At 41.5% G+C, this 23,007-nt stretch overlaps 1 protein-coding gene across 2 annotated transcripts; it reads left to right on the top strand.

Moving 5' to 3' along the window:
* The first annotated feature begins 1,411 nt into the window (after nucleotides 1-1,411).
* On the top strand, nucleotides 1,412-22,846 carry man2a2 (mannosidase, alpha, class 2A, member 2). 2 transcript variants are annotated; one of them, XM_067589352.1, is made up of 24 exons: nucleotides 1,412-1,516; nucleotides 2,587-2,639; nucleotides 2,721-3,676; nucleotides 4,173-4,430; nucleotides 4,592-4,736; nucleotides 5,875-6,046; nucleotides 6,284-6,411; nucleotides 6,722-6,895; nucleotides 8,140-8,326; nucleotides 9,115-9,292; nucleotides 9,632-9,834; nucleotides 11,044-11,226; nucleotides 11,446-11,560; nucleotides 11,693-11,763; nucleotides 11,878-12,043; nucleotides 13,145-13,381; nucleotides 13,642-13,764; nucleotides 14,029-14,143; nucleotides 15,156-15,289; nucleotides 15,433-15,574; nucleotides 15,925-16,058; nucleotides 17,228-17,422; nucleotides 17,526-17,639; nucleotides 17,781-22,846. In XM_067589352.1, exons 3-24 carry the CDS (start codon nucleotides 3,545-3,547, stop codon nucleotides 17,931-17,933), a joined length of 3,459 nt encoding a protein of 1,152 aa, XP_067445453.1. In that variant the 5' UTR covers nucleotides 1,412-1,516; nucleotides 2,587-2,639; nucleotides 2,721-3,544; the 3' UTR covers nucleotides 17,934-22,846. The 2 variants fall into 2 exon arrangements, with proteins under 2 accessions (XP_067445453.1, XP_067445452.1); XM_067589351.1 differs by lacking the exon at nucleotides 2,587-2,639.
* The last annotated feature ends 161 nt before the right edge of the window (nucleotides 22,847-23,007 follow it).

The raw sequence follows: 23,007 nt of genomic DNA, 5'->3' as shown, positions 1-23,007 counted from the left end.
GTGTGCTGATTCGCTGCCACTCTGTCAAGGCTTACTGGGATACTTTCATAGAAAGGAACCATCATTCATGTTAGTAGTAACACCTGTGCTTTGACACTATGACAAGTCAAAATGACTGCTGTGAAAAACGGTCTCTACACTTTGTTGCTTTCCTTGCTTTCGTCTACTAACAATAAGCTAAATGTGGCTAGCACATATGTTCTTCTGTTTCCCAAGCTACAGTATCTCATTTTTGGACTTCTGTGTTTTGTATCAGAGCAGATGATCAAACCAGATGCAGCTTTGGCTCGGTTTAATGTAACTGGATATGACCTTCTATCACTGGTACAACCCTTATACTGATAGGATATGTGATTCTTCTTGCTCATAGACTAAACTAAAAATGTTTAAAGTCACATTGTCTAGCTGCAGTGACAGATTTAAAGGGTCAGTCAATTACAAAAAACAAAAACAAAACGAAACATATTTTCTTAACCACTAGTGATGTCTGGCCGAGCAGATACTTTCAGTTTTGTGAGCTGAGGTTTGGAGATATCCCTAGATAACCCCTTCAGCAGTGTGCCTTAAACAATGTACCCAGTTATTCAGGGCAGAATTATAAATGGTGCTTTGGGACTATTTCCTCAATAGACAGTAGATCCAGTTTAAATAGTCCTGTTTGTGTGGCATAAAAAATGGTCAAATGATTCTATAAAATTGTCAGTAAGCTACTGATAATGTCCCAATGGCGTTTATCTCTTTGTTGAATCATGTGGAATTTGACGTCATTTATAAACAAGAACAAGACAACACCACAACATCTCATTGCTTAAATGCAAAAAATACATTTTCCATAAAAACAAGCTGATGCATGTGTATTTATGTATGATGGCATACATATAGTAAGTTACTGCAAGAGGGATAAAATCCCAACATTTGCATTATTGTTAATCATTTTTCATTACAGTTGACACTATTCTGTCTCTAAACTGCTGAGTGGATCGTTCTAAATATTACAATAATTAACTAGCAATAACTATTACAGGTAAATAGGTAATGGTAAACATTAGTAGGTTACAGAGTGCTGTAAATGAGTTGAACACTGAGCTTTACAAAGCTTGTGTTGTGTGTACTCCTGGTACACCTTTTCTGTAACCAGAAGTGCTTATATCTGGGTATTAACGGTGTTATTAAATCATATTTTTCTCATAGGTAATGCTGTGTGTCATAGTTAAACACACGGCTGATTCAAGCCATCCTTTGGTTTAAGTCATTATATTCATACAATAATCATTCAAACATCTGTCATCTCATATTGCGTTTTAGTCTCTCATATACAGAAATTAAGATTTAGTGCATTTATTTTAAAATTTGCTGAAGCTGTGGACCAATCATGGACTGATGCGCAGCTCCTCTCTTCCCATAAGGCTTTGCAGCAGCTCGGTTGTAGCTGCTAGGCTAGCAGCTTCAGTTGGTAATCTGTCAGCCTGCAGCTGAAAGCGCACACACCGCCGGACTCTGCACTCTCCTTTGACAGGTAACGTCAGATTTGTTCCATTTTGTTCACAAAGACACAGCGTCCCAAGGTCGTACACGAATGCTAGCCGAGGTTTAGAGCAAAAGTGGAGGGTTAGCCAGGTAATATCCGCCACGTAACGTTATTAATGTTATCAAGCCAGCGTTTACACTGTCGCGTAACGTTAGACATAAATCTGCCTTGGTGCACACGCTTTTCACGGCTGCAGAGAGACAGATGTGCCTGCTGTTCACCTAGATTTAATCTTTATATTTAGTGACCCATGAAGCTAGCTCGAGAACCAGTCGAGTTGATGTGATAACCGGCACATAACGTTAGCTAACGTTAGCGCTAGCTTGTTTGGCTGCATATTCGTGATCGCTAGTAAAGGATAAAGTAATCGGGACGGTTAAAGTTTGACAGAGTACTACTTGGTTAAGGAGCTAGATGCGTTAACCAGCTTCAGTGTGTCAAGCTCAGTGACCAAATGCAGGTGTTTTAGTGCTCTGAAGTTTGAAGAAACGCAGTGTTGCCTGGCTAGCTGCCCAGCGACAGCTGACTAAAAGTCATCTAAGTTAAACCGAAAGAGGTGCAACCCCTCAGTCAATAAACTGGAAAATATTGTTCATAGAGATTTGATAATTTACATAAGAGGTTAGGAATATTGCAGAAATATCGTATTGATGTTAACGTCATAGCGTCATCATGTGAACGGTTGTATATTCACATTTGTCACGTTAACGCAGTGTTGTAGTCTTTAATAAGCTCAACCAGTGAACCCAACTAACAGAGCCTTTCATGTTGTGTATATATTGATCATCTGGCCCAGGTGGTCTAACAAATAATAATCGTCCCTTCTGCTGACATTGATACTGTTTTTCAGTATGAGCAAATGTAAATACCAGGTTATAATCCTAACTCCCTGTGGTAATGCTAAAATAGTCTCAGGCTGAGAAGTGAGCGGATTATAATCGTGTTGGATTTGCACACAGAGGGAAGCAGGGACATCCATTAGGGCTGAGAGGAAACACAGGCCACTCTGCTCAGCTTGATGATGTTTTTTTCCTTTCACTGTTGACTCTACTCATCAGATCAAGAAAGTATCTCTTCTTCTCCCACGCAGTCCCTATTACTTGTGCATCTTGTGAGTGACGCTCTCTCTCTTAAAATGCTAGGCTGAATACGTATTTTTGCATGCTCCATTAATCCTAAATGTCCCCAACAGCTGAAGAAGACCCTCTGATGTGATTTCAACTTGGCGCTTTTGATCAAGGACAGACCGTGCTGCCACAGTAGATATGCCGTCACAGTGCTCCTGAGAGAAGAATGACATTTGTCTCATTCTAATTCCTGGAGCTGCTTCGGGCAGAGTTGAGGCTTGATTAAAAAAGCTGCTGCTCTCAGCCAAGTTGGTCTTTTGTCAGCCCCTTTCTTTGCTCTGCCGCAACCTAGTCTGTAAACTGTTATGGCACCAGAGGCCAACTGAGCTAAAGGGGACGTCGTGGCTGTACTGGAGGATTAGACGCTGCTGTGGGAGTGGGGACTGGTCCATAAGAGCAGGCCCACAGTGACACACATCATGCTGCAGGGACACTAGGCTTCCTGTATGAGCCCTCTCTGTGTGGCGCTTGTTTTTTTTCTTTTCCTGCAATCTCATCGGTTTGGATGGTTGAGCACAAGGGCTACTTTGAAGGAGCCCACCGGTGGCTGTGGTTTGGCCAAAGCTGACAGACTGCCTGCCAGCTATTGCTGATTTAGTAGCCTTGTCCACTGCTACCACTGCTGCCCCCCTGTGCTGTGGTCTCCAGTATGGTGAGAGGAGGCTGTAGGCATCACAGATGTGGAACTGAACCATTGATACCGGCATAGCTGCTTACCTTCCATTATTTTATTTTTTTTTTGCTCTGTGAAGGATTGCCTCCCATTTTTCAAGGACTTTTTTGTGTGTGTTGGGAAAAAAAGAGACCACTGCCAAGGTCTTTCTTTTTTTTTTTTTTTTTTTTTTTTTTATAAATTTAAACTCCGGAAAGAAGATTGCTCCAGGGGAGGATGAAGCTGAGGAAACAGGTGACAGTGTGTGGAGGGGCCATATTCTGTGTGGCTGTATTCTCACTGTATCTGATGTTGGATCGAGTCCAACATGACCCTGCAAGGCGACAGAATGGCGGGAACTTTCCACGGGTAAGAATAATTGCTATAGTACTGCTATCTTGCATGAGAACCCATTTCTGCTGTCTGTTTTGTAGCACTTCTTTTTGCACGTTCTGTTATACACCAGGAGTTGCATGAAATCAGAGATGAACATAAACAATTTTTCTAAGGCCCAATAGCTGATTACATTAGCCTTAATAAATTGCATACTTTTTATTATTATTTTCTTATCCTGTAACATAAGACTAAATATTTATTCCTTTTTTTGAATATTTAAATTTGAATAGACATGCCTAATCATGTATTGTAGATATCTTTATGGTGACTGAAATATTTTAAATCTCATGCTGCTATTGTTACGTTGGCTAAAGCAGAATATTTTTTATGACAGATGTCTAATTTCTAGGCTTAAAACTAATGTTTGTTTACTATAATGATAGAACAATCTGGATTCGGTTGACAGATGTTTTATGATGCTATACAGCTGTGTGATTTATCATTTTTGTGTGTGTGTGTGTGTTTTTAGAGCCAAATCTCAGTCCTGCAAAACCGGATAGAGCAGCTGGAGCAGCTCCTGGAGGAGAACCACCAAATCATCAGCCACATAAAGGACTCTGTGATGGAGCTCACAGACACAGGAGCTGTGTCTCCCAGCGGCCACCTGCCCTTCAGGAGTGCCAATGGTTCCTGGGTCCTACCCTTCGATGGCCGCCCCACTTTCCTTGCTGTGAAGCCCCAGGACTGCCAATTTGCTGTGGGCAGCCACGGTCAAGCAGACGTTCAGGTGAGCTTGCTACACTAAAAGTTTGCCTCCACTTAGATGAAAAGCTAAGCGGCTAATTGGCCAGAACTTTTATGTTATCATTGCGACTTTGTAGATCTTACTCTATGCTTAGATTTGGGCTCTGTCACATGTGCAAATGACGAGTTTGTGTATCATTTTAGATGGTGGATGTGTACTCTCTGCTGAAGTTTGACAACCCTGATGGCGGCGTATGGAAACAGGGCTTTGATATAACTTATGACCCTGATGAGTGGGACAATGAACCGCTGCAAGTATTTGTGGTCCCCCACTCCCACAACGATCCAGGTGAGCAGTGAATAACAAACACCCACAGTGAACCTTTGTTGAATGTTGTGCACGTCTCAGTGCTAATTTAAAAGTCTATTTCATGGAACGGTTTTTCAAGACGCAGCAAAAAGCATGTCTGACCACTTTTTTCAGGAGGTTAAAAATAGTGTCCTGTCTGTATATATAAAGAGACAACCTAACTACTATGAAGCTTAACCTGAGTGGGAGTCTAGTGAAAAATTTAATTCATTCATTCTCATTATTATTAGCATAATGCTGACATGATTGACAGCTCAGCCACAAACAATGGAAATTAGAACGATATTGGCCTCTGAAAACTCTATTTATAGGTTGTATTGGCTGAGATTTTATTTTAGACTGACATTTCCATTAAACTTGTTTACCAGCCTGCCACATGCTTGCTAACTTGACAGTTTTGATATGTTGACAGGCTGCAGAGACCTGCAAATTTTGTCCATCAACAATGGGAAATAGACTTCATTTGGAGCTGCATTTGATTAAACTCTGCCGCAAAGTTTTCTTCAATAATTTGTTTATGCTGCATTCTGTGTCCAGGGTTTATAGCTTGTAGTAAAGTTTTGCAACCAGAAATCATATTGTCAGCTCACACCGAAGGCGCATGGAGGCTGGTTTACTAGAAATAGGCTTATTTCACTAAATGCAAAGAAGGGGAAAGGCTGGAATGAATAGTCAGGACTATTTCTAACTACTGATTCCCCGCTCACTAAACTACAGACATTTGAAAGGCAATTTATTAATAAGATATATTTTATCTACTAAATATGTTATCCCAGAATATGTGAGATAAATATTTGACATATTTTATAGGCTGTGGTACTCTATGCTGTGGTACGCTTGAAGTGTATAGAAAGTGTTTTTTTAGTCACTTTCTTTGAAACCACTCTTCTAAATAGCTTTCTGAGGGGAACAGCTCCACTTGAATAAAATATGAGTTTTATTTTTTGATCTGTTGCAGCACTTTTTCCACAGCGTCGAGTCTCTTACCTGGCCTGTCTTCTTGGCATCAACCGGGTGGATAAAAGGGGGCAGATAGAGGTGTATTGTTGTAGAGATAGTGGACAGTCTGTCTGCAATCTGCTGTACAAATTGCTTAGATTTATCTTCTTCTTGTTAGGTTGGATCAAGACCTTTGACAAGTACTTCACAGACCAGACACAACACATTTTAAACAACATGGTGGTGAAGCTGGCTGAGGATCCGCGCAGGAAGTTCATCTGGTCTGAGATTTCATTCTTCTCCAAGTGGTGGGAGACTGCAGACATACACAAGCAGGAGGCCATGCGCAAGTGAGTCACAGCTTAGTGAAGCGCACATTTAAAAAAAAAAACCCCACCTTAATCTGAGAATTAGTTGAGATTTCTGTGATGTCTCCTGGCCTGAAGTGTAGTACTTAACACAATGGATAGTACCCCCTGGCAGGTTGTGGATGCTCTAAAAATAGCTTGTTATCTGGTTAATGTGGCTCTCCCTCTTCAGGGCTGGATTATCCTCACCTTGCTTTCTTAATCCTCTCTGTTCAACAGACTGATCCTTGGAGGGCAGCTAGAGATTGTGACAGGAGGCTGGGTGATGACAGATGAAGCCAACGTTCACTATTTTGCTATGATAGACCAGCTCATTGAAGGACATCAGTGGCTAGAGAAAAATCTAGGTATGCAACTGATCAGAAAGTATTTTCTTACTCTGGCCTCTTCATTTACATTTAGACTTAATGATGCTTCAATGTTTCACAAGCTTTCTTCTCTCTGTGAAATTTTACCCGTAAGTCTAAAGGTAAATCTTTAATCTTTCTGAGCTCCCACATGCAGCAGGTGTAGCTTCGCGCTCAGTGGATGATAAAATACTTTGTGCTATTTTCAGTGCTTTCTGCTGAGGAGACTGATTTCCGAAAAGATGCGTTTCTTGCTTTTTTTTAATCTGAGCATAATCCTGAAAACTTGGCTTCCTCCTCGCTGTCGTAGGTATAACTCCTCGCAGTGGGTGGGCGGTAGACCCTTTTGGTCACAGTGCCACGATGCCCTATCTGCTGAAGAAGGCCAATCTGACCAGCATGCTCATCCAGAGGGTCCACTACTCCATCAAAAAGCACTTTGCTTCCACCCGCAGCCTGGAGTTTATGTGGAGGCAGGCCTGGGGTGAGTGGACCACAGCCAGCGATGTCATCTGATTCATGTGCTTATCTTTGTTAAGTTCATTTCTGAATGAGTCATGCCACTTGCCATGGCCTTTGAAAGTGAGGGGAAATTTTGGAAGGACAACCAGTGCGTAGTAGCTTCAGAAGAGCTATCTGCATCATCATTAGAGGTTCAAGCCTGAAGGGCTGAAACCCTACTGTTTATGTGCTGGGTAATTATTTTTCTTCAGAAGTGTTCGAGCAAATTCCTGCGAGTTGGTAAATAGTAGAGACATGAGATTTTGCCCATTGATTTGAAGTTGTGTGCAAGTGCTGCCTAAGAAATATGACCCCAATTGGCCAGATGATGACGCTATAACAATGAACTTCATGTTTTGGCTCATAACTTTTGAACGGTTAGTCTCACATCCATATAAGCCACACCCGTTTGTGCCTAGATGGATTTTCCACCATTTTTAACTTTTTGAAAAACACATTTTTGACATCTCCTTCTAAACCATGGGTCCGATTGCTACCAAAATTTCTGTGGATCATTATTGGACCAAGCTTATCAAAATTTGAATAAAGCTTGTTGATATCTTACTTAGGGTTCAAGATATTGAACAATGAACTTCAAAAGGGTGTGGCTCAGGGCATAAATAGACCGAAGTCAACAACTGTTTGGCCAATCATCACAAAACTTGCAGGATAACAATGTTGAACCACGTGTGTAAAACTATTTTGAAATTGCTCAATAGGGGATGCCATCAGTTCCAAACACGTGCATGTGCTTGGCCCAAATTTGGCCATAAATCAGTGACAGTTTTTCTAAAACATCACCAGACCTCGTGGATATTTTTAATTAAGCTGATGAAGCTTTCAACTTCTAACTGTCTGTGTTGGCTTGAACCCCAGAATCACTGCTTCCAGCTATATCTTCTTAATGAATTGCACGTCTGGCGAAGAATTACTGTCCATTTGTTCTTAATGGAAAAATCTTAAGATATTACACTGTTAAATATTATCAATTTGTCAAAGTCAGACCTCTTTGGTGATTCATTTTTACTATTTGCTGTTTCTACAAAGTGACTTCCTGTTTTATCCAGAATGACCTTTTGAACATTTCCAGTGTAGGTGTGAACTTCAATTGCTAACAAACTGATCGATCATCACAAATAGCACCCTTACTCAGAGCATGTATCTATTGCATTCTGGTCTTTAGAGGCTACTGTCAAGCTAATATTTTTATCTTTACTGCTTTGACAGATACCGGATCAAGCTCAGACATATTTTGCCACATGATGCCATTCTACAGCTACGATGTGCCTCACACCTGCGGGCCCGACCCAAAGATCTGCTGCCAATTTGACTTCAAGAGGTTACCAGGTGGTCGGATAAACTGCCCGTGGAAAGTGCCACCGAAAACTGTGGTGGAAGCTAATGTAGCAGAGAGGTGAGGCACGGAGGGGGTTAGGTATCCTTTTCTATGGGAAAGTGCAGGGTGGAAGGGGCAGCTGTGCATCTATCCAGTTGTCTTGGAGAACACATTTTTAGGATGTTCAGTAGAGCTAGAATAATAGATAAATCAGTGGAATGACATATTTTCCCAAATTTGCTAATTGCAGATGTATTTGTATTGTGTATATGTTGGCTGATTTAAATAACAGGAAATGTCAGTACAGAAATACCAAAGATATGTTTGAGATCTTATTAGAAACAGCATGTGCGTTGCATAGTTTGTCCACCAGAGAGCACTGACAAGTTTATTTTTTAACTGCAAAATGTCTCACTCAGTACATATCTCAGTCATAATTTATCAAAAAGATTTGTCAATGTTATTTGTTTGTGTAAGAAGAAGAAAAAAAAAAAGAATGAATATAATATATTGGTCACTGCTGTTGCAACTCTGTTATCTGTACTGGTCACTTGCAAATAAACTCAACTTGAACTTGTGCCAATAACAATAACCACAGAGAGCGCATGGAGGGAGGAAGACAGACATAGACTGCAGATAGTCTTGCAGTCACATCAACCAGATTTTAGGGGACTTTAAGAACTTTCCAGAGAACATCTCTCTGAGGCTAATGGAAAATACTTGCTGGACTATCATGATCCTTCTCTTTCCAAGTTTTATAGTAATTTCCTAGAAAACCTGCATATGGAAAGCAGGACAGTTTGGATGCCAAGAAATGTGTTCCCTCATTTTTCTTTTTTTTTCCTCTCCTCTTGTTTCTCAATCAGGGCACACCTCCTCCTGGACCAGTACCGTAAAAAGTCCAAACTCTACCGCAGCAAGGTGCTTCTTGTCCCCCTGGGGGACGACTTCCGCTACGACAAGGCCCTGGAGTGGGATCAGCAGTACATCAACTACCAGAAGCTCTTTGACTACATGAATTCTCACCCGGAGATGCATGTACAGGTGAGAGAATAATTTGTCAACTGTCACAAATAGTGTTACTAAATATATTTATATATTTTGCAGCCTTTTCATTGTTTTTGTGCTTCTGAGAGCAGTGCACCCAGTATCTCAGTGTACAACCTGTCTTGTCGTAATGAATCATGCAGTGGCGTTGCTGATAGAACAAAGAATCTGTCACAACTCAATGTTTGGTTCTGAAGATGCCATGTAAGATGAAAGCCGCATGCATAATAATGAGAGATTTTCTTTTCTTTTGTTCTGTTCAGCTGTATTTGAGTAAGGTCTTTTTTTTTTTTTTTCTCTTTTTTTTTTAACATCTGTCTCCGGCTGCTCCTCCAGGCTCAGTTCGGGACTCTCTCAGACTACTTCAATGCTGTATACAAAGCGCATGGAGTGGCCCAGGGATCCAGACCTGCAGACTTCCCAGTGCTGAGTGGAGATTTCTTTGCCTATGCAGACCGTGAAGACCACTACTGGACCGGCTATTTCACCTCGCGGCCCTTTTACAAGAGTCTGGATCGTGTGATTGAGTCGCACCTCAGGTAGGACAGACACAACACACACAACCTGGGGTGTGTTAATAGTGCTCCACTTTTAATAATACATATGGAGTTATACAACATCTTCACAACATCTACATCTTGTTTGCAATGCAAATTGTGGCTTACTAGGTTAAAGCAACAGCAACAGCCTGTACACAAATTAAAGGCAGACAGTCCAAATCCAAGCACGACTGGAACTTGGTATGACTCCAAAACTAATACACCAGACAACAACTACATCTAAGTTATTAATGTTTTCTGTTGCTGTTTAAAACATTGTTTACATCTGTATTTTTTTGTGAACGCAGCAGGCAGCAAAACAAGCCTGTATTTTCAATTATTAGTTGTTTTATGTCAGTTGTTTTTTTCTATGTAATATTCATGTGGTCAGAAAAGAAATACTGAATGGGCTTTTAATGCTCATCACTGTCTTTGTTGCATTTCTCCAGTATCTCCCTACTTTGGACTAAGGCTACAACTAACGATTATTTTCGTTATCGATTAATTTGTCGATTATTTTCTCAGTTAATTGATTAGTTCTTTATGGTGTGTTAAGTCAGAAAAAGATAAAAAAATGTTGATCGTTTCCTTAAGCCCAAGATGCAAACTAAAATGTCTTGTTTTGTCCCGTCCAACAGTCCACAACCCAAAGATATTCAGTTTACTGTCATGGAGGAAACAAGAAAATATTCACATTTGAGAAGCTGGAACCAGAGAATTAGGGTATTTTTTTTCTTAAAAAGTGACTCAAAATGATGAACTGATTATCAAAATAGTTAATTAATTCTCTGACAATCTACTTATCGATTAATCGACTAATTGTTTCAGCTCTGCTTTGAACAATAAAGCAAAACAAACAACCGAAACATAACATGCACATTGTTAACATTAACAGAAGGGTGTGTCCATGTATGCTTGTTGCATGAAAGCCCGGTTTGGATTTCAATGCATTTTGTTGGAACATGCAAAATAAGAAAAGCTTACGCTGGCTTGATTTACATTATATATAAACTTCAACTTCAGTCTCAACTTAAAAAGTGAAATAAAAACTTTCACAGGAACCATTGCAATTTTCTAAAATGACAGTTGAATACGAGACCCTGTTTGAAAAAAGTATAATAATGTGAACACTTTTAACCGACTCAATAAAGCCATCAAAATCTTACTGGAACAGCTTCTCATTGATAGCTGTTTGTCGTTGTGTTTCAGGGGGGCAGAGATCCTCTACAGCCTGGCGGTTGCCAACGCTCGACATGCAGGCATGGAAGGACGCTACCCGGTTTCAGATTATGCCCTGCTAGTCGATGCAAGGCGCTCTGTTGCCCTCTTCCAGCATCATGACGCCATCACCGGCACCGCGAAGGAGAATGTTGTTGTTGACTATGGCACCAAGTAAGAATCTGGGCTTTAGGAAGAAATGACAGTATAGATTGGATAGATTAAGTTCTAAAAAAAAAAAAAAGATATTAAATAGAAGAACTGTGCCTCCCCTTTGTTAATCCTCTGTCTTTGTGGCAATTTTATACTTGCTTGTTCAATACCTTGAAGCAAAAAAACAAGCTGTCTGCTGTGACTGCTGCTGAGCCATTGATTCTTCCTCCTTCTCCCTAGATTACTGCGTTCACTCATCGGTCTGAAGAGAGTAATCATCAATGCTGCTCATTTCCTGGTGATGAAGAACAAAGAGTTTTATCGCTTCTACCAGACAGAGCCTTTCCTGGAGACGGTAAGAGGAAACATGGGGTGGGCGGGAGGGGGTGACCCTCTGACACTGCATAATAAACTGTTTGGAAAAACATGCATATTTCTGACTTGTTATTATTCAGTGTGTCTCTGTGTTATATCTCCTCTCCTGTAGGACGACAGGCGAGCTACTCAAGACTCTCTGCCTCAGCGCACTTTAATCGAGCTGGACCCAGCAGGACCCAGGTATTATCTGCATCCCCTCGCATCTTTCATCCCCTCCCCCGCTTCCTCCCTTGGCTACTCCTCCACCATCCTTTGCCTTTGATTACTTTTTTTTTTTTTTCTCCTTGCTACCAGGTATCTGGTCTTGTTCAACCCCATTGAGCAGGAGCGGCTGTGTGTGGTTACTGTGTTGGTCAACACAGTCAGGGTGAGGGTGCTCACTGAGGATGGACAGACCCTCCCTGTGCAGCTGAGTGCTCAGTGGAGCTCTGCAAGTCAAATGAGCGCGGAAGTATTTGAGGTAAGAGATTACGTTTATTAGGCCTTGTTTTTTATTCTAGAGATCCCCCTCCAGACATGAAAACAGACTTCTAGTGTCAAACTCTGCACATACATCATTCTGCACAGAGAAACTCAAACATCCAAATGAAAGAACAAGAAGAAAAACACATTTTTGACTTAATATTCCACGTTTGGCACATCTTGATACAACATTATTATGCATAGAATCTGAGCTAAGTTGATTTGGACAAAAACGCTTACCAAATGAATGTATGTAATGGAGAAAAATAAAATAAAAAGTACTCCACATGGAACAGAATTTGCAATAAAAAGATTTCTGCACAGTTATGTGCCTGAAGTCTTCTCCACCTTCCTTTTTGATGTCTACCTGCAAGCCAGCACTAGAACAGACTCTTTGAGTAAAAAAATGCATCCCATTTGCTTCTCTGAGACTCTGTAGATTCATTTATTTCAGCCCAGATAAAGTTCGCTCCACCCACAGAAAGCAATGAATTTAAATCCAACTGAGAAATACAATCTCATTATTTCCGTCTCTCATCACATTTTAATTACAGCGCAATGTTGCTAATATGCAAATGCTTATAACTTTTAATGTGAATGCCCCGTGGCCAATATTTGATTTTCTGATTAAAGGGCCAGTGTGTAGGATTTAGTGGCATCTAGCGGTGAGGTTGCAGATTAACTAAATGAATACACCTCCTCTCACCCTCCCCTTCCAAGCATGTAGGAGAATCTACAGTGGCCACGAAATTCATGAAAAACGCTAAAGGCCCTCTCTAGAGCTGATATTTGGTTTGTCCATTCTGGGCTACTGTAGAAACATGGTGGAGCAAACATTGGCGGCCTCCATAGCCTCCACTCCCTATGTAGATTTAAAGGGCTCATTCTAAGGTGACGAACTTACAACAATTCTTATTTTCAGGTGATTTATACACTAATTAAAACATACTTATGAATATTATATTTCATTTCTGCCTAGTCTATTCTGCCAGATGCCACTAAATCTTACACACTGTCCCTTTAAAAAAACAAAAAACAATGACAATGAAGCCAGTGCTGTAAAAGTTCATTATTTTTTACTCTTCAATCCTCTGTCCAGGCAACATTCATGGTTCGTCTACCACCTCTGGGTCTAGCTGTGTTCCATCTTTACGACTCCCCTGACTCGCCCATGACGCTCCGCTCCGACACCCTCCTCAGGCTGTCTGGACGGACTGCCAGCGCCCGCGCCATGGACCCGCTTCCTGTCCGCTCTCAGCAGGCGGACTCTCAGACCTTCTACATCAGCAGCCAGTCTCTCACACTGGGCTTCTCCGGCACCACCGGTCTGCTGGAGGTTGGCGTTTTATCTGCTCTGACTTCTATTGATTTTGTATCTGCATTAGAGATCTGCTCATCTGTTTTTAACTTTGATCTTCAGGAGAAAAAAAAAGAACTTGATTTCCCAATAAACCCTGGCTGTTTGATCAAAGTGAACATGACATGTCTTGTTGCTACTCAAACATCCTTTCATCTCTTTTCTAATTCTTTTTTTTTTTTTTTTTTTTTCCCCTCCGCGATCGTCTTTCTTCCACTTTTTGGCTTTTTCATCTGCAGAGTATCAAGCGCAAGGATGATCCTCAGGAAGTGAAAGTTCAGATGCAGTTTATGGTTTACGGCACTCGTCCCTCAAAAGACAAAAGTGGGGCTTACCTCTTCCTACCTGACGGGAAAGCAAAGGTATTCACTCTAGTTGTTGAATCTCAAATGTTTACTTGCCTCTCATAAGCTTTTGATATATCTTCCCATGTGTATTGCCACATCGTATGATGCTAGGGAGCTGCGTGCCTCCTCATCTTGTCTTGAGATGAATCCTGAGTTAAAGACAACAGAACGCACTGGAGTGTCAGCGTGTCGTTGCCATATTGTATCTTGTTACTGCTGCTGCTCCCATTTTTAGCACTTCCTCTGCTCACAGTGCCATCTCTCTCTTCCTGCTTTCAGCCCTACAACCAGAAAGAGCCGCCTGTGGTGCGTGTTGTTGAGGGCCCTCTCTTTTCTGAGGTGGTGGCACACTACCAGCATTTTCAGCAGACCATTCGCATAAACAATGTGCCAGGTAATAACAGCGCAAAACTGCACAATGGAATCAGTTCCAAAAAGCTTTTTGTGTTTAGTTTAAGGCACCAGATGGTACAATACACCAAGGGCTCATGTGTTTGACAATATGACAATTTATAATTCATAATGAAATTTATGTACTTTTTATCCTGTCAGCTGAAAGTGTTAGATTTTGTACATTCAGCAGGCTCACACTATTTGTAAGCAATATTTGGTAACACTTTGTTTTACAGGTCGTTTAATTTTATGCAAATTTCTGAAAACAAAATTCTGAAACTTTTCTGTATAATTTCCAGGTATTTAACTGTTTTACAGAGAGGGTGGTGCAATTTGGTACAAATTATAAGGAAAAAAACTGTGCCAATTCATTATATTTGGGTTCATACATAGTTGTTAGTCTGCAAAAATTCTTAAATAATTGTTAAGAATCTAATTTATTATCTGACAGAAAATACTTAAAATAGTTTTCAGTGTAGTTTTGTGTAGTGTGTCAAACTACATATTAGCACATTAGCTTGTTTCTTAAATACTTAAAAACATTTCCCGTATACTACCAAATGACATAACCCTTTGAAAGAAATGTGCTAAGAATTAACAGTTATACAAGAGCAGCAGAAAAAAATCTAATATGCAAATATATAATTTGACACACAAGCACTGAGCACTGAAAACTAATTATTTTCTGTCAGTTAAAGAATTGTCAAGAGTCGATTTCTTGCAAATTAACAGCTATAAACCCAAACATTAAGAGTGGGTGCTTACAAATTAAACCAACTTTTTTCTTTTATTTTTTCTTATCATTTCTACTAAATTACACGAACGTCTCTGTAAAATGTTCTAACAATGAACCATTAAATTCCTGCAAATGACTTAGAAAAGTCAATTAGAAAAAATGAGTATAAAATTAAGGAACCTGTAAAACAAAGCAGTATATGTCCCAGTTCTGCAGATCACATCTTTCCATTCGCTTCCCTCCATGGATGACTTTTTGTATGGTTTTGTATTTTTAGGTGTGGATGGCTTGTCTGTGGACATCACCACCATGGTGGACATCAGAGATCAGACCAATAAGGAGCTGGCCATGCGACTGACCACTGATATCCAGAGTGGAGACGTCTTCTACACAGACCTCAACGGCTTCCAGGTCAGTCCCACTCTGGACAGCTTTGTGCGTGTGTGTGTGTGTGTGTGTGTATGTCTGATTATGTGCACGGTAAGAAGCTGCTAACCTCTTAACCTCAAGTTTGACATATTGTGTTGGTCTGTGTCTGATCCTTCATCTTGTAGATTCAGCCTCGTCACCACTACCTAAAGCTCCCCTTGCAGGCCAACTTCTATCCCATGCCCAGCCAGGCGTACATCCAGGACAGCAATCACCGCCTCACGCTGCACACAGCTCAGTCTCTGGGCGTCAGCAGCCTGGAGAGCGGTCTGTATCTTATTACGTTTTATTCAGTTTTCTATCATTTATCATCATTTTTTTTTTTTAATGAAAGTTATGTTTGAAATGGATGCTCTTTTTCTTTGTTTACTGTCTCTCTGCTTTTTATTGAGCAGTATTGAAGCACTTCTCTCTCTCCCTCGAGAGGTTTTCAGAGAGCAGATCAGTTCATACCCTCACATTTTTCTACTGGGCTAATCCTTTTATCATCGTTAGGTGCATAATGGAGGCATTTGTACATGACAAGTAGCTCAAAGTGTTTGTCTTCATTGACTGATGTCGGAAAGTTCAATACACGGGGGTTTGTATTAAAGTCCCTGCTCCTCCTTTTCCCTCAGGCCAACTCGAAGTGATTATGGACCGGCGACTGATGCAGGATGATAATCGTGGGCTGGGTCAGGGCCTGAAGGACAACAAGAAGACAGCCAACCGCTTCAGACTGCTGCTGGAGCGAAGATCCACGGGGAACAAGGTCAGTCAGATGAAAGCAAAGGCGGTTATTGAAGCGGTGCAGCTGCTCTTGAAATTCAGGCACACCACACCTGACTCTGAGGTGCCGAATGTGTTTCTATAAGCTCTGTGCAGTGTCGCTGCATTGAACAATGTTTCATCCTTCATTAACACCTGTCTTCATATCTTTCTTTTTTTTCAATACTCATTACCTCCCCATCTGTCTTTTTGGTTTCCTCTCCTCTAATTTTGTTCTCCTTCTCTTTTTCTTCCACTCGATTACCTTCAGCATGATGGCGTCTTTGCCAAACTCTCCTCCTTGTTTCATTCTTTCCTCTCCAAAATCTTGACTGACGGAGTTCAAAAGGTAACGTTGCCTTGGCAACAGTGAGGATGCTTGTTAGCCAGCATCATAGTCTGTACTGTAGCTCCAGTTCCTATGCTCTTATTTTATTTAAATTTTTTTTGCCTCCCTCCACCTTGTAGCTGTAGCCAAACTGGTCCATCTTTAGGACAGTAGTATCGAAAGTAACAAATGATATCATTTATCAAGTAAATGAATACACATGAGCAGAGGATGGGAAGGCATTGGTTGCAGTTTTATCATCCAGCTCTATTTGGTAAAACTGCTGATGGTACTGTGGATGAAGTTCTGGCCTGCTACGATCCTCCAGTCAACAAAACATTGCACATCATGTTTGAAACACTCTTGCTCTTCATTTAAAATTTGACTTCAACGCTGTAACAAACTCAATATGGTAAATGGGCTGCATTTTTATATAGCCCCTTTCTAGTCTTCCAGCCACTCAAAGTGCTTTATGCTACATGCCAACATTCACCCGTTGACACACATTCATATGCTGATGGCAGAGGCTGCCGCGCAAGGTGCCAACCTGCTCATCAGGAAATTCACACAATGATGGCATAGCCTTCGGGAGCAATTTGGGGTTCAGTATCTTGCCCAAGGACACTTTGACATGCGGGCTGGAGCAGCCGGGGATCAAACTGCCAATCTTCCAACTGGTGGATGACCTGCTCTACCTCCTGAGCCACAGCCGCCCGCCCCCTGCTCTATAAAAAGTCTGTGTGGACTAGAAATATACCTCATACTCTTACAATCTAGCAAAAAGACTAAATCTAGAGGTGTGACCTGAATGTCGTAATAGATGCACTGTCTCTTCCCTCCTCCAGATGATGGACAGTGCAACAACTAGCTTCCCGTCGATACTTAGTCACATGACCAATGCCGTCCTGAACCACGAGGTCTTGGCGCTGCCCGTCCTGCCAAAAAGGCGCGGCATCCCTCCTCTACAAACCTTCGCCCCCCTCAAGTCCATCCTTCCCTGCGACTTCCACCTGCTGAACCTGCGCAGCATCCAAAGCCAGGTAAAGATTCAGGAATCTAGCTGATTCTTGATTTTTGGAGTTACATATTCTGTTTTTACTTTTGGAACCGACTTGTCTTCTGTGTGTGTGTGCTTGTGAGCAGCAGGACCCCCACTCTCCGTCTGCACACACAGCCTTAATTCTTCACCGCCTCGGCTTGGACTGTGGTCTGGAGGCTCAGAACCTGGGCTTCAACTGCACTACCACACAAGGACAGGTGAGGGTAGAAACACACACACAAACATAAAACAAATGGACTCAGTGGTCAGATGTATTTTCCACCAAACTCCCAATCGTTTCTTCCTCATATCTTCATTCTCACTCGCTAACTAACACTTCTGTCCCTCTCTTGCTGCAGCTGAGTGTATCAGGACTCTTCAAGAACCTGGACCTACAGCTGCTCCAGCCCATTTCTCTGACTCTGATGCACCCCGGCACGCCCCTGGCCAACGACTCCTCCATCAACCTGGATCCCATGGAGATCTCCGCCTTCAAGCTCAAACTGCGCTAAGAGCCGTCCTGACTAAACAAAGGCAATAAAAACCCACCAGGACCAAGAACCAGACCTACGCCGGCCACAGACCGGCACAGAGGTGTACGGGAGAATCTCTCCGTTTTGTCAAGCGCACATGCAGAACCACACCACACTACACACAACAGCGTCAGAGAGGAAGGGTGCACTGTAACAGGACGGACTGCACAGCAGGGGGCAGGCGATAGCTGTTACCGTGAACATCTCCGACAGAGCAGCAAACCCGGGTGAACTCGCAGCTGTTCCAAAACAACAAAGACTGCCACAGTCTCGGGTGTCTGTTATTCTGCAATCGAAAAATTAAATCTCATTTAGTTCTGCTTTAAAAGAACTTTTTCTATCTTTGCTCCATCCTGGACTTGAACTACTGAATGTAAATATCCTGATGACGCGGGGAGGGGGGCGGGGGGGCGGCCTGGGACTCATGCCACATCAGAGTGCAATTTAAAAAGCTTTATTTGGTGTATGGGGTTTTTAATTTTTTTTTATGTACGCAGTGAAGAAGACACATCACAGCGATTTTTTTGTTTGTTTTGTTTTTGTACCTCTTAATGTAAAGTTGACTGCATTTCAATTTTTTTTTTTTTTCCTGACAGACTCGAATGCAGCGAAGAGAATGTGCGGTCTCTTCATCTCAACTCGCTAGGAGACCCGAGCTGCGGCTTTATAAGCTATCGTATGTCTGAGTCCAAGAGTCCCGCGTGGGTCACAACACGATAACAATGTGATCATTAATCATATCAGATGACTGTTTATCCTCTGTCCAGTGTTTTTTGCTTGTAGATAGTCTGAAGACTTTCTATCCTTCCCGTCTTTTTCTCCCCTCCTCCCGACCCCCCCCCCCCCCAAGAGCTTCCTATTCGCTGATGAGAAAACTGTGGAAGGTCTGCATTTCAAAGCCCTTGTCCATCATTCCTGTGCTTGAACTTCACTGCTGAGAGGGTGGTTTTGTGTACCATACTGTACGCAGTAGAAGGTTAGATGAAGACTATACCTCATATATACCATGTGGCAGATATATCGGTATGTGTGTGACTGTAAAGTATGTTGATGTGAATATGGGAGGGTTTTTTTTGTTTCGTTTTGGGTGTATCAAGGTTTCAGTGTACACTATCAGGGACCATTAATAGTACTGTTCGGTGTCATCGATCAGTCCGGGTGTTGGTGTCAGGCTGTGGGTCTTGTATCATTGCGAAAAATGGGACTTTCCATCAAAGATCAGAGGTAAAGGGTCATTTCACACAAATTGCAAAAATCTAGTGTTATGTGGACATGAAGGATGACATTAAGGATAATTATTAATATTGATCTACTGTTGAGTCCATAAATATTGAAAAATGTTAGAACCCACGATAATGTCTTCAAATTGTCTGTTTGCCATAAATTTAAAATTCAGAACCCAAAGAGATTTGATTTACAAAGAGATAGAAAAGTAGCACATGCTCACGAAAAATGATCAACCAACAAATCAAATGATTGATCATCAAAATCGTTTATAATTTTCTGTTGGCTGACTTAATTAGGGCTGCAACTAACAATTATTTTCATCATCGATTAATCTGTTGATTAATCATTTTTTCTATAAAATTAAAAAAAGAAATGTCAGACCAGTGGCTAATTCATTTTCTGTTGATTGACTTGATTGCATTTTTGCCACCATCACAACATAATGGAGGTGAATGGACTTTTGTTTGCAGTGTTCACAGCATTGAAATTTCTGCATCAAATTTAAGAACTCTTGACAACAGCTGGTCTTTGCAGCAAAGTGGATAAAACTGAATTTCATTGGAACTACTTTCTACTAAGAACTGGTTTTATGAACACTGTTTCTGGACAGAGATGTTGCTGTTTCAAACATCAGTTTTCAAAGCTGTGAGCACAACAAATGCATTTCCATTCACCTCAATCGCTGATGGAAATCTCTGAGATGGATTTCTAAAAACCTCGACACACAAAAAAAACCTCCAAACCGTCTGCACAGCTAGATGATTAAAGGAAAATTATATTTTTGTAATTTGGGTGAACTGACCCTTTTTAAAAACGAGCTGGCTCAAACTGTACACAGAGAAGACAGAAGAAAGAGTTCCTTCAAATGAGCTGCAGTTCTTTTTCCTCCACAGTGCTTCTCATCCCGAGGCACTCAGCCTTCTCTGGTGCATATCTGCTTTCACAGAGCTGTGGAGGATGTTGTCATCTGTGTCCGACACCGAGGCCGGACATCTCACAGTCCACCTGTGACACACTGTGTACTGCCCCCACTGTGCACTGCCCCCACTGTGTCCGTCACTTATCCGGTTATTATTCATTTTCCACAGGAGGTCTGCTGCCCTGTTGCTCTCCTCCTCTGGCCTAATGTCTGGTCTGCCATAGCTCAATACTTTCTGTTCTCTCTCTCTCTCTCTCTCTCTCTCTCTCTCACCTCCAGCTGTTCTCAAAGACCAGACTTCACTGCATCTTGAATTGCACTTTTCTCCAGTTGTCTTATTATAACCGTCATATCTTCTTTTTCCTGCTGTCTTGTTGTGTGTCTAAATGTCCCCCCCCCCCCCTTTTTTTTTTTTTTTTTTAAAAAAATGTGATTTGTTGTAGCGCTGTTTTTCATTTGTTCAGAGGTAATATATGAAGGCAAGCGAGGTCTCTTCTGTGTTTAATTCATGAAAGATGCAGAAGAAGAACCACAGAAGAGATGGGAGGTGAATAAAAATCAAGATACAAAAGTTTGTGTTTTAAAAAAGTTTCTCCAATCAACCAATTGAATCAGTCTTTTTTAGTGTATTTTCATGCCTTTCCACAGTCTCGCTCAGCACCAGTGGAGAGCTCGATGAATCATGTGTCTGTAGGGGGAAACATTGAGTCAGCGAGAGCAGTACAGTCCTTAGATGCTGTCAGTCTCTGATAAGTGCAAGTGATATCAGCCCTTTTAGACTGTCCAATGCTTCACTTGTCAGTGCTTGTTCTCCCACTCAGACGGCCTGTCGAGGAGACAACCTGACATTAAACTGAGCAGGGTGTTGGCGTAGGAGCTCACATTAGCAGTTTTTACTCACCCCGCTGTGAGGCTGAGGTGTTAACTGTGACAGTGCGGAGCAGGAGTTGAACATGGAAAGAAAACGGTTCATTGTTCATGCTACATTAAAAAAAAAAAAAAAAAAAAGATCTACAAAGAGAAAGACAGCAAGTGTGGAGGCAGGGACACTTTAGGCCTGCCAGTGATCACTGGAGAGAGGATGTTTAGTCACTTTTTGGGACCTTTTCTGGTATAAACACCGACTTTGTCAGGGCCAGTAGTCCTCATGAGGACCAAAGCCTGGTCTAATGAAGCAAAATGTCATTTCTGAGGTCCTGGTTAATGTTATTGGTAAGGTGTGAACTGAGGTTAGATTAAGGTTAGTGTTAGGCATGGATTGGTTAGGGTTTGGTCTAGGCTGTCTACAATGAATGGAAGTCAATGTAATGTCCTAACAAAGATAGTTGTGCACACTTGTGTGTGTGAGAGGGGAGTGATGCCTGTGGAGGCACCCTGGGGATACTCAGCCTCTGCATTTTACTCCTGACTCTGCTGCATTTTTCAAGCTTTCTATGCTCCCCTGGAAGCAGAACTGACAGTTGAGTTTATCCCTGAGCATCAGACTCCGTACATAAACACGGATAATGTGTGACCTGCTGGAATAATGAGAACGGAAACTCAAGTGTCCGATTGATCCAAATGTGAAATCGGCTAAAGGGGAACTGATTTGTTGGTGTTCTTTTAATTAATCTAGTATTTCTTGTTGCCGAAACCTACTTAGTAAGCAGTATTGTACAGTACATGACAGCTAATTAGATAAAACTGAAGGGCAGATAGAGAGAGACAATCACATGGTGGTGTCGTGGTATGTAGTGAAGGTATGAGCAGATAAAAGACTTTGAAACTCATCTGCTTTTTTCATCTCCACGAGAACACACAGGCATTACTTTCACACTTACAGTATTTATAATGCAAAGCACGAAGCATCCAAGGGGGCACTGAATTGTACAGCGACTTCTCCCGGCAGATCTAATTATGGCCCACTGAATGAATGTACCTTCACCCATGAACCCAGATACCTGACTCTGTAGATGGTGTTGGGTTGGAAAGCCGCTAATGAACAGAACTGCTACCGGCAGGCATATTGTTTTCCCGCACGCATACAAACCTTTTCCATTTATATTAATTTAAACTTTAAGCGGCCACCACATTGAAGCTTGAGAAAACTGTCTTCGAGGCTTTTTGGCAGCCGGATAGCAGCAAGAAGACAGAATGCTGGCACCCTGTTAAAGCTCAACGCCCCGGAGTGAAGTATACTTACAACAATGATATATGGCCATGAAGAAGTGATGAACCATCTGTGCTCTCGGGGTGTTTGTGTGTCAGAGGCTGAATTCAAGATGTGTGAAACCCTTTAGAAGTTTTAGAATCTGCCAGTAAAGACACAAACAGCCTATCTATGCAACAGCCAAAGTCATTTTTATTCCAGCATGAAACAGATCTCACACAATATTAACATCCATTGTCAATTAAATAAAAAAGGATATAAAACAAACATAGAAAAATGCAATACAAGATCTCTTCATTTTTTTTATTTTATTTTCTTAAATCATCCTGGCCTTTAGCTCCAAAGATTCAACTTGGGTTGTGAAAAGCCTACACTGCTAGAGATGGGAAATAAAGCGTGTATTTGTAATGTATGGCGCTCACAATAGAAGGGGAAAGAGCTTTACACCCTGATGGAGATGTTCTGGGAGAGAAGCCCCAAAATCAATATGCGCTCTGTGGGGAAAATGAAGAGAAAATGATCTTATTTCTTAGCAGCAGTAACGACGTTAGAAAAATGTTGTAAAGGTCAGCCAAGCAGCTTTGGGCTAAGTGTTTTTTTATTCATTCAAAAACAGCATTACTCCACTACAAGTCAGTAAGATTTTGTGATTGATACATCCTTTGTGTCTTATGCTGCAGTGGCAATTCCCACTGTGCTGCGTTTGAAGAAAGAACATCCTCCGTAGTTTTCTTATCAAACAGCCAGCAGGATGTTTT

Source organism: Thunnus thynnus, chromosome 5, assembly GCF_963924715.1.
Source record: "Thunnus thynnus chromosome 5, fThuThy2.1, whole genome shotgun sequence".
NCBI lineage: Eukaryota > Metazoa > Chordata > Actinopteri > Scombriformes > Scombridae > Thunnus > Thunnus thynnus.
Note: the sequence above shows the minus strand (reverse complement) of the source record. Positions and strands in the feature narration are given on the sequence as shown.

Coding starts and splice junctions, on each gene's coding strand:
- man2a2 (XM_067589351.1), top strand. CDS start 3,545: ATGAAGCTGAGGAAACAGGTGACAGTGTGTGGAGGGGCCATATTCTGT. Junction 14,144..15,155: donor TCGCATAAACAATGTGCCAG/GTAATAACAGCG, acceptor TTGTATTTTTAG/GTGTGGATGGCTTGTCTGTG. Junction 16,059..17,227: donor GAAGATCCACGGGGAACAAG/GTCAGTCAGATG, acceptor TCCCTCCTCCAG/ATGATGGACAGTGCAACAAC.